This window comes from Cebidichthys violaceus, unplaced genomic scaffold (assembly GCF_023349555.1).
Source record: "Cebidichthys violaceus isolate CVI_PGR_0920_01 unplaced genomic scaffold, fCebVio1.0.p SCAF_12, whole genome shotgun sequence".
Lineage (NCBI taxonomy): Eukaryota > Metazoa > Chordata > Actinopteri > Perciformes > Stichaeidae > Cebidichthys > Cebidichthys violaceus.
The window spans coordinates 9,656,230-9,671,469 of NW_027176285.1; the positions used below are offsets into that span (position 1 = coordinate 9,656,230).

At 41.7% G+C, this 15,240-nt stretch overlaps 2 protein-coding genes and 1 long non-coding RNA gene across 4 annotated transcripts; 1 reads left to right on the forward strand and 2 right to left on the reverse strand.

Moving 5' to 3' along the window:
• Positions 1-905: 905 nt before the first annotated feature.
• Positions 906-7,318, reverse strand: fbxw5 (F-box and WD repeat domain containing 5). The gene is made up of 10 exons (XM_068706249.1): positions 7,235-7,318; positions 5,680-5,875; positions 5,421-5,578; positions 4,992-5,175; positions 4,682-4,830; positions 4,261-4,578; positions 3,979-4,162; positions 3,722-3,869; positions 3,182-3,394; positions 906-2,988 (listed from the first exon to the last, which is right to left on the reverse strand). Exons 2-10 carry the CDS (start codon positions 5,864-5,866, stop codon positions 2,703-2,705), a joined length of 1,827 nt encoding a protein of 608 aa, XP_068562350.1. The 5' UTR covers positions 5,867-5,875; positions 7,235-7,318; the 3' UTR covers positions 906-2,702.
• On the forward strand, positions 7,237-8,680 carry LOC137869103 (uncharacterized). Of its 2 annotated transcripts, XR_011102263.1 has the most exons (4): positions 7,237-7,325; positions 7,692-7,819; positions 8,155-8,241; positions 8,332-8,680. It is a non-coding gene; the product is annotated as an uncharacterized lncRNA (long non-coding RNA). The 2 variants fall into 2 exon arrangements; XR_011102262.1 differs by lacking the exon at positions 7,237-7,325 and having other exon boundaries at positions 7,588-7,819.
• Positions 8,681-9,913: 1,233 nt separating this feature from the next.
• On the reverse strand, positions 9,914-13,868 carry LOC137868663 (PR domain zinc finger protein 12-like). The gene is made up of 5 exons (XM_068705548.1): positions 13,335-13,868; positions 11,670-11,860; positions 11,388-11,543; positions 11,005-11,119; positions 9,914-10,833 (listed from the first exon to the last, which is right to left on the reverse strand). The coding sequence occupies exons 1-5, from the start codon at positions 13,549-13,551 to the stop codon at positions 10,400-10,402; spliced, it is 1,113 nt and encodes a 370-aa protein (XP_068561649.1). The 5' UTR covers positions 13,552-13,868; the 3' UTR covers positions 9,914-10,399.
• Between the last annotated feature and the right edge of the window lie 1,372 nt (positions 13,869-15,240).

The window sequence follows — 15,240 nt, forward strand, 5'->3', positions numbered from 1 at the left end:
TGGTGTAATGCTTAAAGGGTGATACACAAATGGGAGACTAGACAAGTGCAACAGTGATAACACATGTATTTGAAGTATCCCATTGTCAGCATGTGTGGATGTGTGAAAATGTCTGGAGCAAACGAAACAGAACAGCAGTTGTGTCAGAAAAGGAAGAGAGGGTCCATGTTTATGTGCTAAGCTTTTAAACCTGGAACAACACCAGGCTCAAGTGGGACTCATCAGCTGATGATCAACATCCTGCAAAACAAAGAAGAGCCGGCAAACAGGACATAGACCCCTGATGGAGAGGAGGGGCTGTCAAAATACTATGTTAACAAAAGTCATAAAAATGTCATAGTTTAGTAAATCGAAAAAAGTCATGAAAACTCACTGTATAGTATGTTGTAAAATGTTATTAAAAAACAGTATAGTATCTAAAGGAAAGTCATAAAAAGTCATATTATAGAATGTCAAAAAAGAGGCATAGTTTAGATTGTTGAAAGAAGTCATATGATATGTTGAAAGAATCAATGAAGTCATAGTACAATAAGTCAAAAGTCACAAAAAAGTCATAGTATAGTACGATGAAAAAAGTCATAAAAATGTCATAGTATAGAATGTTTAAAAAGTCATAAAAAAGTCATAGTATAGTATGTCAAAAAAAAGTTCCTCTGATTTCATGAGTTGTTTTTGTTCCATCTTTAATCCTTAATGTTTCTGTGTAAATTGACTATGACAGGCTGAACACATAGTTTAGTATGTTGAAATAAGTCATAGTATGATATGTGGAAAAAATCTGTAAAAAGTCATATTATCATGAGTCAAAAGTCAGAAAAAAGTAATTGTATAGTATGTCAAAGAAGTCAGAAAAAAATGGTCCAAGAATCTTTTTTAGAAGAAAAAAATAATCTGACACGTTTGCAGACGTCTAGCATTTCAGGGCATGCTTTTTATTATCTCAGGGAGTTTGAAAATGACTTTAGACGACAGGAAAACACAATTAACAAAATGATGCTACAGTTTTCAAAGGGAACCAAAGATAAAGTTCATGACTTATTACACACATTTCAAACATGGAAAATATTGTTCAATTGTTGGTAAGAATCAACTGATGAAGTGAATAAGTTTCTCCAAAAAAAAAAATGAAACCAAATGCGACCTATAATCATGATTAACGTTTTAGTTTTTTTATAATCAGTCACAACCTCCTACAGCAGGGAATCTCCAAATATCTACAGAAGTACCTGAACCTTGTGCCGGTTAAACTGCAACTTAAAAACAAGTGTCACGGTTCATCTTCTGTGCATGCTTTTTTGTTTTGCTTTTGTTTGATACCGTTCCTTCAGCGATAGAAGAGGACAAAGGTATGCTGGGAAGAGAAGCGGTAACCCGAGTGTACACGCAAACATTTAAAGATTGTTAAATCCCAAACAAAAAACTGATGTTTTGATGTTTTGAGTGGGCAAGAGGTTTGCTCTTCTTTTCCTACTCATCTCTATGTCCCTGTCCTACTTGGTGATATTGATCTGTACGAGCACTTTATATATTTGTGCATCATTGGTTGTCCTTTAAGGTGTACTACACACATTCATCATGATTTAATGAGGTGACAATTCTGTGACTTGAAAAATCTAGGAAATGAGTGTTTTTCTTTATTGTTCTCAGTGTATAATCTGTTCTTCCAACATAATTGCAGCTTTAATATAGTTACACTTGTGCTCAAAAGGGCCCTAGGTTATCCATGTGTAATGATGAGGAAAGAAAATATTTTTTTTTAATAAAAAACAGCCAGGAGACATCAATTTCTGAGATTCATCCGTCGCTTTAGAGAGACTTTTGACAAAATGAAAGGGTGCACTTTTGTGCTACAAACGAATAAAGGTGTATAAATACATTTCTACATAATATCTGTCCAAATAACAACAAGCTACACAAACAACATCTTTTGTTCACAGTCAAGCTTCACGCTAACTGTTCTTCGTCCACTCTTCTAGATTAAGTTACTCAAGAATTCTACTTTGAATAGAGTGATCGATCATTTATGGGACACAAACAATGGGATGTGATTAAAAAACCAAGGCTGACTGCGGTAAAAGCAGCTGAATGTTGTCTTCCCTTTAGGTTTTAAATAGTTTTATAATTATCTGGAAAAATTTGTTCTAGGGTGTTTATACTCCACTGGACATATCCATTAATAAGAGAATACATTTCAGCAGTAATTCTCAGTTACAGCACATGACGACTGCGATCATTAGGTTTCATCTCTGCAGGACTTCACATACATTTACACCTCAAGTGCAGGAGTCCGGACCTGCTCGTACGCAATGGTTACAGATAAAAAACAGACAAACACCATCTCTTGGGTAACACGTTTTGGGCGTCCGCCCTGTGCATTTAGGTGTCAGCTCTACACTATCTCTACCTGTGAGAACATGTCATATCACTCCTGTCAACAGCACAACAGAGACTGTGGGGATTTCTCTCCTTTGCTGGTGCAACAGCTCTCTCTTGTGTCTTAAACCCTGAGTCTCCTGTTAGCTGAAGACACTTAGCTCTGCTGTGTGTCACAACACCGTGAGCTCAAGCAAAACCACTGACTTTAACCACACTGTACATATACATGGAGTGTATGTATATATATTCACACCACAGAGGAAAAAGATCACACTACCTCCCCCCCCCGCCACTCCGTCCCACTTCAACTGTTTTCCCAACCTGACTCATGGTTTTCCATTCACACTGCTGGCAGACGTGGAGTTCCTGTTACGGTTCAGCCAGGACGGCAGAAGGCTGCGGGGCCTCAGCAGCCGGCTGGGGGCCTGCACCAGGCGGACCATGCGCGGTGAACGCCACACCTTAATGGTCGAGTCGTCGCTGGCAGACAGCAGCAGCTCCTGGTCAGCGGGGCTGAACGCTACCGAGTTCACCACGTCGTCATGTGCCAGACGTGCCAGACAGATGTTGTTGTGACGGTCCCAGATGTAGCCATGCTTGTCCTCTGCTCCGCTACAGGTAGGAGATTAGAGACGGAAGTCAGCGAGGTCTTCATGATGTAATTATGTGAACATTACGGTCAAAGCATTTGCTTCAGTCTGTTATTAATAGATAGATAGATAGATGCTTTAATTAATAGCGAGGGCTGCATATGTGAAAGCTGCATCTATTCTCCAAAAAAATCAGACGGTCTTTGGTCACCCACCTGGCGACAAAGTCTCTGCTGACGTCGAGGAAGATGAAGAAGCACTCGTCGTTAGGCGTGAAGGCTCGGTGAGCGCGAAGGCACCTTCTCTCCTCCCTCATACTCTTCAGATCGATGACGTGCAGGTCGATCTCCTCGGCAATGGGAGGAGGAGACATGGGGTCAGAGATCACACACCCGGCTGGCCAAGCCCGGCTATTCACATAAAGGTACCTGATGAAGGAAAAGTTATGAGTCAATGGCATACGTAATCTGAAAAGTTGATTTAATGCTGTTTTTAAGACTTTTAAAAGGTTCTGAAAAAACAGTGAAAACATAACATAAACATTGGATCCATATGTGAAGGCTGAACATCTCCTCAAAGACCACAGACATAAATAAAATAGCCTCCATCTTCTGGGTCGACATTACATGACATTTTGCCATATTTGCTCCCATTCTGCAAAACGGCATTCGGCCACTGATGGCGCAGCCGCTATTCCAGTTCATTAATATGAGCCCACATGAAAGAAAACTGAATCTATACATATTTTGAATTACCTGTGGTCTGGAGAAAGGCCCATCCCAATGATGTGTCCATGGATATCAATAACATGGTCTAGGGAATCAAAAAACTCATATGAACTCCGCTCTTCCCCGAGTACAGGACCACAAGTGGTCATCTGGTCAGGCTTGATCCGCTTAATACCTAGAAAGGGACAAAGACGACCGCATGAGACGTCTGACAGCATTGTGTCATTTTGAGCATTATATCTGCATATTTTAGCTTTGATGCCGCAGCTTGGAAGCGATCTTACCTATCTGGTGAGGGGAGTACGTAAGGCTGCCGGTGGTGAAGATTAGGTAAGTTTTGTCCTCTTCGTCTCCAGTCTCAGAGGGCCCAATGAGGCTGGAGTCAGGGGCCTTTGTGTGGGCTCTGCCCATCACCTTAGCCACGTGGGTCTCAATCGCCAACTCCGTGTGCCCTACATTTTTACAACTCTAACAGGAAGGGAGAGAAGCACAAAAAAGAGGCTGAATGAAGAACAGTATTAATTATAAAAAGCATCGAAAGGCCTTGAGTTTTACATCCAACTCACCTGTATAACGTGCTCCAGGCCGGAGATGGAGGGCTGAGGAAAGCGAGCAGTGGGAAGCCTCGCTTCCTTGCCCCCCACCACCTCCTCGTCTTCTTCCTCACTGCCGGAGGTTCCCAGATCAAAGAGGAGGGGCTGGTGCTGCTGCTGCTGCTGCCCTTTCTGCCTTCGGGCCTGGGACTGGGCCTCGTAGTCCAGCAGCAAATCCGGGTTGTTGTGACGGCGGCAGTGGGCCACCATCACCGTGCGGATGGTGCTGGCGTTGATGTTCTGGATCTTGAAAAGGCGCTTGACTACGTTGATGTTCTCCGATTCAACATCCTGTCGGAGAAAAGAAGAGGGGGAAGAAGAGGAGAGACATTGAGTGTTGACAATTTTTAACCGACGTGACCAAAGAGGCTTCAGCTGCTGCGCTGGGTCTCACCTGGAAGGCTTTGTTGAGCCAGAGCACAGAGCAGGACGTCATGTCGCCGATCCAATGCAGGTTCCCAGAGATCAGGTGGGTCTCATTCAGCCAGCAGCCAAACACATCGTACGGCTTGTTCCTCACACGAGACAACAGTGTGTAATTATCTGCAGTGTTAAGAAAGGGGGGGATGGAAGAGTTTGAAACACACACTCACTCTTATTTAAGGAAAGATATGTATGCATGTGAAAACTACAAATAACTTTGAGAAACATCGACAAGAAACTACACATGATGACTGTTTTTTTTTTTTTTTCTTGGTTCCTACCCAGACTGATAACAGCGATTTCCCCAGACGAGGAGTGGTGTGGGCCCATGTAGACACCAGACACAAGCAGCAGGGTGTCGTCAGCGTTGAACTGGGAGAACTGGGTGTAGCCCCAGTTAAACTGCCGCATGCTGGAGCTGTGCACCATCGAGATATTACCGTCTAGCCGCTCCGTGTCCCACAGCTGCGACACAGGAAGCCAGAGCACAGGTTTGGAACAGTGATAATCATAAAACTGCTGTGAAAATGATACCTTACTAAAGTTTCTCAACAAGCAGCAATCGCAACAACAATTTTCAGCAAAGTGAGTTAATCATTTATCAGTGTTCAAATGACAAAGAGTACGTAACTAAAACGCTAAACACAATCACTTTTCACGCTGACAGAAAGTAAGAAAAAAAGTAACCGCAATAATCTGTTAATCCCGACCTTAACGGTGCAGTCTTTGGAGCAGGAGGAGAAGCGGTGACCACTGTGAGAGAAAGCCAGGTGGAGGACCTGGTCAGTGTGCTCTCTCAGCGTCTGAACCTCCACACAGGGGATACAGTCAAACAGGCGCCTGAACTCCCTGTACCATGACACCGCCGCTGCACAAAAGAAAAATCAGGTTATTTAAACCTGCAACTGACCTCTCAATATATACACTCAAAGCTGTTTTTAATCTTCTGTGAAACAAAAGATGGTTTACCTGGGTGTCGGGGTACAGAGCGTGGGATGCGGTAGTAGCTGTAGAACAGCTCCCTCCAAAGGAACTCATCTCTGGAGACAGCCAGCCACTGTCTGCAGGTCAGACCCGCTCTGAGCACAGCATCATGGGGCAGATGCAGGAAGATCTCCAACACCAGGCTGTCCGGCAGAGCTGGGCCAAACTCCATCCTAACATCCTGTGTACAACACACACACCACAAGTACACGGAGGTGACGTCATGTAAAAGCAACTTCAACCCACAAACATGCAGTTTCTCCTTAAGTAGCTTTACCGATGTTAAAATCATCTTCTTCCATCTTGCTATGTCTTGATCTTGATATGCCAGCATTTAAGAAGGCCTTAAGACATTTTCACCAATGCATGAAAGACATTATGTATGACTATTTTTATCATCACATTATTAACATTTGTTTTAACTGTAGCCATGACCTGAACTCAAATCTGATTAGAGGCATTTAATATTTGACTCTGATTATTGATTTAAAAAACATAGATTGAAATAAATTTGATAAAAGCTGAAATTGATGATAATTTTTACTCTTATCAAAAATATTACATAGATAAGTTTTAAAAGTGGTACATACTAGGCTTGCAATTGTCTTAATTAATCGGTAAGTTGTTTTTCTATGTTCATAGAAATATAACACATTCTAACTAATAATATACATTCTAATTTAGAAGACTAAACACTACAATTATTATTATTATGTTGGCCTCTGCGTCCATAAATAACTTGAGGTCACACCTTTTAAGGGAATTTGAGCCTGACACTGGTGTGTGTTTCAATGCATAGACATCACTGAGCTGTGTTCACTCGTACAGGCTGTCAGAGCAGCTCAATAAAGCTTTCATCTTTATGTTTGACACGCACTCCATAATGGCTCCTCAGCCACTGAGCTTAATGGCTCTTCATAAGGAAAGGGCAATTTAAAGGAGGGGTTTGTGGTATATGTACAAAATCACAGTTGCTGGTGGAATAGAGCCACGTTAACGTGGCGTTTCCTCAATTACAAGCTAAAACAGCGCATAACATTGGTTAAATTAATGCAAACTACACTTTATGAATAAAGAATCAGTACCCTCGTTTAGCTCAATAAGCTGATGCAGCTCTTCTCTGAAGAACCAATCCGTCGAGTGAAGATGACCTAACATGGACATTTGTGTCGCTGTGCATAAACAGTTAAAACTCACAACAAGTCCCTGTGTTTACACTGAAAGCAGACTGTCCAGCCTTCCTGATCACCTGTGACATAGCTCGTGATCTGACGGCTAGCGTACGTTTCTTTGTGTTTTTAAAGCAAAATCAGTTAAGAGCTTAATTTCAAGTTATGCTAGCAGAAATGTCCATCAAGCTAACGTTAAGCTAGCTAACTTGTTAACGACACAGCTAGCGGTTAGCTGACGTTTGCTTTCAACTTTTAGCTACGACGTTTACTTCTGACAACAAGAGGTTACTTTTATAAACTAGTGCTTTCGTTGTAGGTGTTAATCTGCTTTGCTCAGTTAACACGTGTTGACATAAACTGTGACCCACCTGCTGGATCAAAGTATGTTGGAGAGAAAACCAAACGGCTAGCTAGCGCTGCAGGCTAGCCACAGAAAAACATAACAATCCTGCAGCAGCGGTGAGTCGTCAAGACTGTACTAACGGATCACAACATCATCGATCGACCGAGACCAACTCAATCTATTCCGTGTTTGAGATGCATGTTCCTCTTGATTATGATCATGAAATATATTTTGCACCTTGATTGGAGTTGTTATTGCAACTAAATGTTCATGATGAAAGTATAGTTATTTTTATTTATGTGTACAGATTGTATGAAAAGATGAGTCATAAATGTGTACACAGGTATTATCTTAGTTACTGTCAGTGGCAATATGTCTTTGCTCACCGTTTTTGTGTCTTTGAAGTAAACATGCAAAGGAAACATTGAGGAAAACACATACCAGTAATACTATACTTCCTGTATCTGTGTGGTGGCCCTCAGTTTGCTGACATCAGTCAGTGAGTAGAGTCTTTGTAACAGAAGAAACACTCATTGGATCACATGGGAACAGATTACTAACTCATAAAGAAGACATTATATTGGATCTATGCTGTGACTAATATTCTCTGGTATGTATTCAAACCTTCTCATACAATTTTAGCAAGTTTCTTTTACAGGCAATTTGTGTAGCAAAAAGGTTTTTATTAACTAGATGTTATTATTATGAATGACATCTTTACCCGATAAACAGCCTTATTATTTTCACTGTGGTGAGAAACACATTTAAATCAAACTATTGACTTGTAATATTGAAATGAAAAGTAGGATTAAGTGCAAAATGGAGCTGGTTAAACCTGATAGGGGTGGGATCAGGTTACCTGCCACAACATTATCCCAACAGCAGTGATGCTGATACTACAAACAGAAAATAGAAATAATATAGTCTGTTTCTTCCTTCCTTTAGCTCTGCGCAATGTCGCCGTGTGGATAGCTTCTTGCTGTGGCTCCTCAAAGGACAGGACAGCTAGAGGATGACAATACCAGAGTAAAGGTGCTCCCTGTTGGGTGAAATGGAACCATTTTGAAACGATGATCTGTGTAGATCTGTTGGCTAAACTGTCTTTTTTTCGTCACGGTGCAGGGCAGGAAGTGTGGACAGTCTCTAGAGATGAAACAACATCCAGTCAAAATCCTCCCTAATTCCTCTGGACAGAAGAGATGCCCACATCTCCCCTCCACCTTATTTATTTCTGAAGTTCATTAACTTGCAGTATGTTGCTCTGTACTTGTTATAATGATGACGTGTCTAAAAACTCCTTGTTTGGAAGTTGGACAATGTCTGACAGCAGACAAGTGCAGCAGTGGCTCAGAAGTGGCTTACATCGCCTGTGTACCAATCATGTATATGGTGTAAGTGCAATGTGGTCAGCACAGCAAGTTAATCCAATAAATTCAATACATGGCTATTAAGATCATGTAATTATCTGTCATTTCAGTGTCCTTCCCCTGTTTCACCAGGAGAGGCCCACTTTTCTCTTCTGAGATTCTCTTTCTCTTCTGGGTATTTGGCGCCATCATGTGGAAGAAAAAAGAACTGCAATTACCTGCAGATTAAAGCAAGACAGAAAACGGATTTATTTATCACCCACTTACAATTTAGTGGACATTAAGTGTATAAGATTAAAACACATTTTCAAAAATTCCACATCTTTGATAAAAAAATACTATTAATTGCTGCTTAAATATGCATTAAAAGGTTTTGATGAAGACAACTTTATTGTCCACAAAGGTGGAAAATTGTCTTTCGTACATCTGGCAATTCATCAAAAAATACACCCACTCACATCACATAACAAGAATACTGACATTATGAAAACTCAAATGAATAGACTATACATTTCAGAAAAGCAAAACAAAAGATTCAAATTGAGTCTCTGAGAAAATAAACAAGCCAACAGTGGGATTAATCCCTTACAGAGGCCGGATACACTCTGTAAATTTCCAATCTATCAAAGAGCTGTAACACATACAGATAAAAAGCACATTCACACCTCCAGCACTGAGCCAATGCGCGGTTATCTGTCCAGTGTTTGACCTCCACCAGCTGTGATGCCTGCTTGACTTATGAGTCGCCTACTGGGAAAGTCAACATGCCCCATGATACAGAACAGGACAGTCCGGTTTATTTATAGAGCAAAATAAATAATGAAACTTTCACTTCTCAAAGCTGACACTTTACTGGTATGATAAACAAAAACAAACTTTGAGATTATTTGAAGAACCTGTCTGTTTCTTATTATTTCTCAATAAAAGAAATGTTTAAGTTGTGGACTCATTCCTATTTTTATTTAAAACTTAGTATTTCATCTCTGAAGAAAATACAGCAATGTCTTTATTTGATTAGGAGTGCAGTTAAGTAAACCAGACTTTATAATATGTTATGATATGATATGATGTGTGATAATATATAATATATACATGGCGGAACAGGAAAAGATGTATATGCTCAGTGTTTATGCCGCTGGCAACCTAAAGAAGCAGCATGTGTTTTATTGATGACTTCTGAGAATAATTACCATCATTTGTTATATCTTATCATATTTATTTAGAATAGAAGAAAGCACAATGTATTTACATTCACATGTACAGTATAGCATACAATACAATTTTACATTTACACAACAGTATAGTATACAGTCTGTGCAAGATTAAAGTGACAATTTCAGTTTACAGTGAGGATGCAGCTGAAACAATGTACACTGGTGGCCATGTCCCTTAGTGTCTTACTCTACAAATATCTGACTGTTTTCACCTGAGCTGGTGAGGATGTGATGCAAAATAATCACAGTTTAAAATATTGGGGTTTTTTTCTCACATTTGCAGTGATGTATGACACAGGTTTAAAGATTACACAAGAATAACAACTTTTTTGTAAAATCTTCAGAGTTGTTTTTCAGCACATTTTAGCTTTCCAAAGACAAACATTAAAACATCTTTCTGCTGGAATTCTGATCGCATGATAGCCAAAAAAATACAAGCAATACAAATAAGGCAACATATTCAAGTCTGTGAGATGCTTTGCTATCACATCAACTCCTTTATTTCCTTAGCGGAGGCCTGTCCCATCAGGATCTCCTTTACTTCTCCACTACAGCTGTAAACTAAAGTGCAACGTTGTTCTGCGTGACTGTCCCTCCGTGTGTCTGTCATCATAGCACCATGGTGGGGATGTGGTGCACCAGGGGCATCTGGTGCTGGTGGGGCATGGCCGTCATCTGTGGGGGAGGAGGGGACACTTTGGATGACACGTCGGCGGCGTGCGCCGCCGGTTTGTGCCGCGCGCTCTTCTGGTGCGCCCTCAGGCCCGCCAGCTGGGAGTAGGCGCTCTGACAGACGTGACACTTGTAGGGCCGCTCCCCGGTGTGCAGTCGGACGTGGTTTCGGAGCGTGGACGACTGGCTGAAGCGGCGGTTGCAGAAGCGGCAGACGAAGGGCTTGTCCAGGGTGTGGATGCGCATGTGGGAGCGCAGGTTACTGCGGGAGTTGAAGCCGCGGTGGCAGATGACGCAGCGCATCCGACCGGCTGTGGTCGTGCAGGCGGGTGGGGAGCAAGAGGAAGGACCCTCACAGGAGTGGGAGTCCTCTGGTAGAGGGAACAAAAAGGGAGGGAGATGAGATTAAGTTTGACTCAGATGGGTGCTGCTGCTCAGATTTATAGTTTTAAAATTACGTAGCATGTTACGTAACAGTGAAATAACACCCAAAAGAACTGCTGCAACCCTGATATTGATCCGTAAAAGTATAGGCTTCTCACCATTCCTAGCTTTCTTCAAGTGTTCTTCATCTATTCCCGGAACTCCGGGGATTCCCAGGAACGTGTTCTGGGTGTTTCCATACCAGACAAGAAGCTCCTGGTCTGGCGGGATCGTCTGAGGAAAGAGGGCACACGTCAGCTAATCAGTTTGTGTCTTTGATTTGCTGCTTTGCGGCTGGTGCAACATAAACAATTCCGAATTCCAGAAATCACATATTCAATTATCCCTTTGGCCAGCAGACGGCGCTGTTCTAAAGGGCATTTACATTGTTGGTCGTCAATCAAATCCCATAAAGCCACTGACGGCACCAGTCAATGTTTACAGACCTACAGTATTATTCTCACAAGATACTGCAGAGAAACAAACAAGCGTTAATTCTTACCTCCGACGCCTTGTAGAAGATGCTGCTGCCGATCTGCACCACCTCCAGGTTCTGCTCTTGTTCATTCCGGGCGCACTTTATGTAAGTCATCCAGCTGCGTTGGTCCTCCTGGCTGGCATCGATGAAGTAGCGCACCGTGCCGTCTTCATTGAACACCTGAGCGCACACAAACAGCGAGGAAGTTATAAAACAGGGACTCTACATCACACATCGTGTCACAATCATCATGTCCCGCAAGCTGAATGAACGAAGTCTCCATCAGACACTAAAGTCTCAGCTCACCTCCCACATGAGGTTGTTGTTCTTGAGCAGGTCCACGTGTTCCGGGGACAGGACTCTCCCTGTGAAAGGGCCCATCTCAGTTCCTGCTTTGATCCAGGTCTTTGAGAAGATGCCCAGACCTTCTCCGGGGATCGAGCTCTGAGCGATGATCACTTCACTGGGCAGCACCAGACTGGACAGCTTCTGCACCTCTACAGATGTAAATAAGAAACGTGAGTTAAATGAAAGCTAAAGATGTAGATGTGTGAAAAAAAGACTGTGCATTGACAAATGTGCACGAGTAAAACTGCACAAAAAATGTAATTCCAATAAAGCGCAGACTAATGTAAATTCTGGGTAGATGCCAAAGCGCCTCATGAAACAGGAGTGCTAGAAAAGTCCTGAAAGCAGCTAATGGACTGGATCTTATTTTAGTCACGAAATATTAAGCTACACCTTATCCTCCGTTTAATTCGATTATCTGGTTGAATTGAACGTTTTTGTTGTGCAGAGAAACCCCCTCGGAAAGCATTTTTATCCGCACCAGAAAGGGGAAAAAGAAAAAAAAAATCGTGCGTTTCTTTAATGTCAAAATCAAAGATTTTTTTTTTTTAGGCTTCGAAAAAAGCCGGGCCGAATAGGGGTTAAATGGTCCTCTATTGCCCAGGGTCCAGCAATTTGTCATGCTTCAGATGTGATATTCATTAAAGTTTACTGGAAAAGAAACGGCTAATTCCAAATTCATTATCCTTTTAAGAACTTTGTAGCAATAAATTTGCGCTGAATGAAACGAGGACTTGTTTAAAAGACTCAGGAATTTCTGCAACAAAAAAATGGAAAGGCGATTAGATGGTTGACATGCAATGAATAGCATTAGATTTACCCTTCACGGTGCATTATGCGAGGAACAGCAAATCTTTTAAGGGGAGAGAAAGAGAAAAGCTCCGGAGCCCCATAGCTGCCAAGAGAGGAAAAGAGACTGTCCGGAGATTGATGAATGCGGGATAAAAACCCGGGACGTCTCAAAGAAAGGAAACCTTTCTCTCCTCGAGGTTTAAGTGGAAACTTTCCCAGGTCAAGCACAAAGTTAACCAAATGAATTTAATGCCCTGCGTCTTTCAATCAGCGGCAGCTACACGCCTAACAAGCCTCTAAACGCGAGGTCTCAAAGCTCTGAAAGGGTTAACGCGTTAAATGGGTCGAAATAAAAGCAGCGTTCGAGGGAAAATGTAGAAAACTGCAACAAGTTGGTGAGAGAAACTTTGTGAAATAAATGTTTCAGACGGTTTTTTAGGTTTCTTGCGCAGGACGTGGGGTCTTCTTGAAATAAGGAAGATGAGATGATATTAGTGGGACAAAATGCCCAAATTTGTATGTCAGCGAAAAAATAAAAAAAAGTCCTCTTGGATTTCAGTGATACACATTTGTAGGACATCTCATACAATCTAAACTAAAAACATTATATTTTTTAAATAAATAGGCTATAGGCTTCATTAAAACTGTAATAAAATAATGCTTTTTATTTCCACAACATTTAACATTTATTTTATTATAGCGTAATATATCCTTAACATTAGGCTACACACCTGCAATACAAACTTCCAAACTTGCACAGCAAAAATGATAAAACAATCGGGATTGAAATGACATAAAGCAGTCCCATAATAAAGCAGCATGTCAGCCTACCTCCGACGAAGGACTGCGCCAGCACCTCGGCGGTGAAGGCGGTCTTGGGGCTTCCGCTCTGCCGCTCCTCCGCCAGGTGTTCGCCCAGCACGTTCCTCCACCTGCCGTACAAGAAGCTGTGCAGGATGTCCGAGGTGATCACGTCCGACAGCGAGCGGCTCGGACACTTAAATCCAGACTTGAGAGCCAAAGAGTCGGCGGGTAGCACGGAGCCCATGTTGCAAATTAAAAAAAATAAGAAGAACCCTCTGAAGTGACAACAGCGGCGCGGCTGCAAGTGGCTCAAGCGATACAACAACAAAAAAGAAAGAAGAAGAAGAAGAAGAAGAAGAAGAAGAAGAAGAAGAAGAAGAAGCAGAGCTGCTCCTCAGTGCGTCCTTCTGCTCCAAACGGTCTGTGCGTAAAGCTGCCCTGCCTGGCTGTGAGGGTCTCTTTATATAAGTGGCTAGTGTGACCCCTGTCTAATTACTTATTAATGACACACCCCTCAGCGCGAGGACCTGCCCGCTGCACCGCAACACACCAGCGGAGACATTCAAAAAGCACACCAGCAGAGAGAATAGAGGGAACAATTGTGGCCAAAACTTTATTTTAGTAACTATTTGCACTTAAAGCTGAAATTAAAATTAAAGCAACATTTTGTGCAAAGCTGCAAATGCATGCTGATTGGCTAAACTGTCGATAAATATATTTAATATGATGAAATTATGAAGGTTTAACGTGCTTTAAAAGCTTAATAATGTTGTAAAGATTATAGTAAAACTAATTAACAGGATGCACGCTGTAGCATACAATTAAACTATTGCACTTAGTTTAAAAACCATGTATGCATTATAATACAACAATAACCAGGTTTCAAAATGTAAAACAGAATAAAATAAAGAACATTTTGTGGAAGTTTAAGTGATAAAGTGAGTTTTCATGTGCACAAGTGGGTCATTGAGTCTGGGAGTTGCTCGCCCATTTTTTTCTCATGCATTTGTTATTCATGTGGTGGTAATAATAATTTTTTTGTGAGGAGTTAGCGCGGGAATAACAAGAATGGAAACAATCTCGACGTGGATTTTTTTTTTCTTACAGCATTGTTCGCATGCAAAAAATGCAAAGCTGCTTTGACGTGGTTCACTTTTTCAAGCCCTTGTTGAGGTAAGCGGTTTAATATTCATGGATGTTCGGAGCCCCCTCGGTATTGTGACAACGTTTAGATGAGTATATACGGCCCTTTTCTTCTCTATAGTCACAGTCCACTGTGTTTTTTCCTCTCTTGCCTATTTTTCGGGCTTGATGGACTGGGGCTAAATGGGCAGTTTTCCTTCTTTTCCAGCAGAGAGGACATCTTTATTCCATCCCCGGCTCACAGGTTTCCTATTCAGCTCCCCTCCAAGTAATGTCAGGGCCCTGAAAAGTGCTGCAAATCAATCTTTCATGGTGTTTTGAGGGCAATTTGACATCCATGCACTCCTCTTTTCACTCCAACAACTACAAGGGGATTGTCCGAAAAATGGGCAAGTTGTGCTCTCTCTTTCTTTCTGTCTCTCTCTCTCTCTCTTTCTTTCTTTCTTTCTCTCTCTCTCTCTCTGGACGAATATGGATTATGGCAATGTAATGGGAAAGAAGATATGGCAACTAAGTACAATAGCGGAGGTTTTTTTTTTTAACTGAGGAGATAGTGAAAAGGAAAGGTGAGTGACAGGGCACGAAAAAAGATTACTGTGAAACAGCTGCTTTTTATGAGCGGGCCCCTCCTACATTTGTCTCCTTTTCCCAGATGAAATTTCTCTGCTCTTTCAATGGGATTCTTTCTCATCTAGATTGATTTACATTTATAGCATTCATCGCACAAATCCGAGGTAAATGGCGGAGGACAGGGGGTGGGGCCGCTTCTTTATTAAAGAGGAATTAAATG

Bases quoted from the DNA above. Each gene is read 5' to 3' on its own strand.
- fbxw5 (XM_068706249.1), bottom strand. From the start codon at position 5,866: ATGGAGTTTGGCCCAGCTCTGCCGGACAGCCTGGTGTTGGAGATCTTC. The intron at 4,831-4,991 runs GTAGGAACCAAG...TTAACACTGCAG, and splicing joins AATCGCTGTTATCAGTCTGG to ATAATTACACACTGTTGTCT. The intron at 4,163-4,260 runs GTGAGTTGGATG...CCTTCCTGTTAG, and splicing joins GCCTGGAGCACGTTATACAG to AGTTGTAAAAATGTAGGGCA.
- LOC137868663 (XM_068705548.1), bottom strand. From the start codon at position 13,551: ATGGGCTCCGTGCTACCCGCCGACTCTTTGGCTCTCAAGTCTGGATTT. The intron at 11,861-13,334 runs GTAGGCTGACAT...TTACATCTGTAG, and splicing joins GGCGCAGTCCTTCGTCGGAG to AGGTGCAGAAGCTGTCCAGT. The intron at 11,544-11,669 runs GTGAGCTGAGAC...GTGTGCGCTCAG, and splicing joins ACAACAACCTCATGTGGGAG to GTGTTCAATGAAGACGGCAC.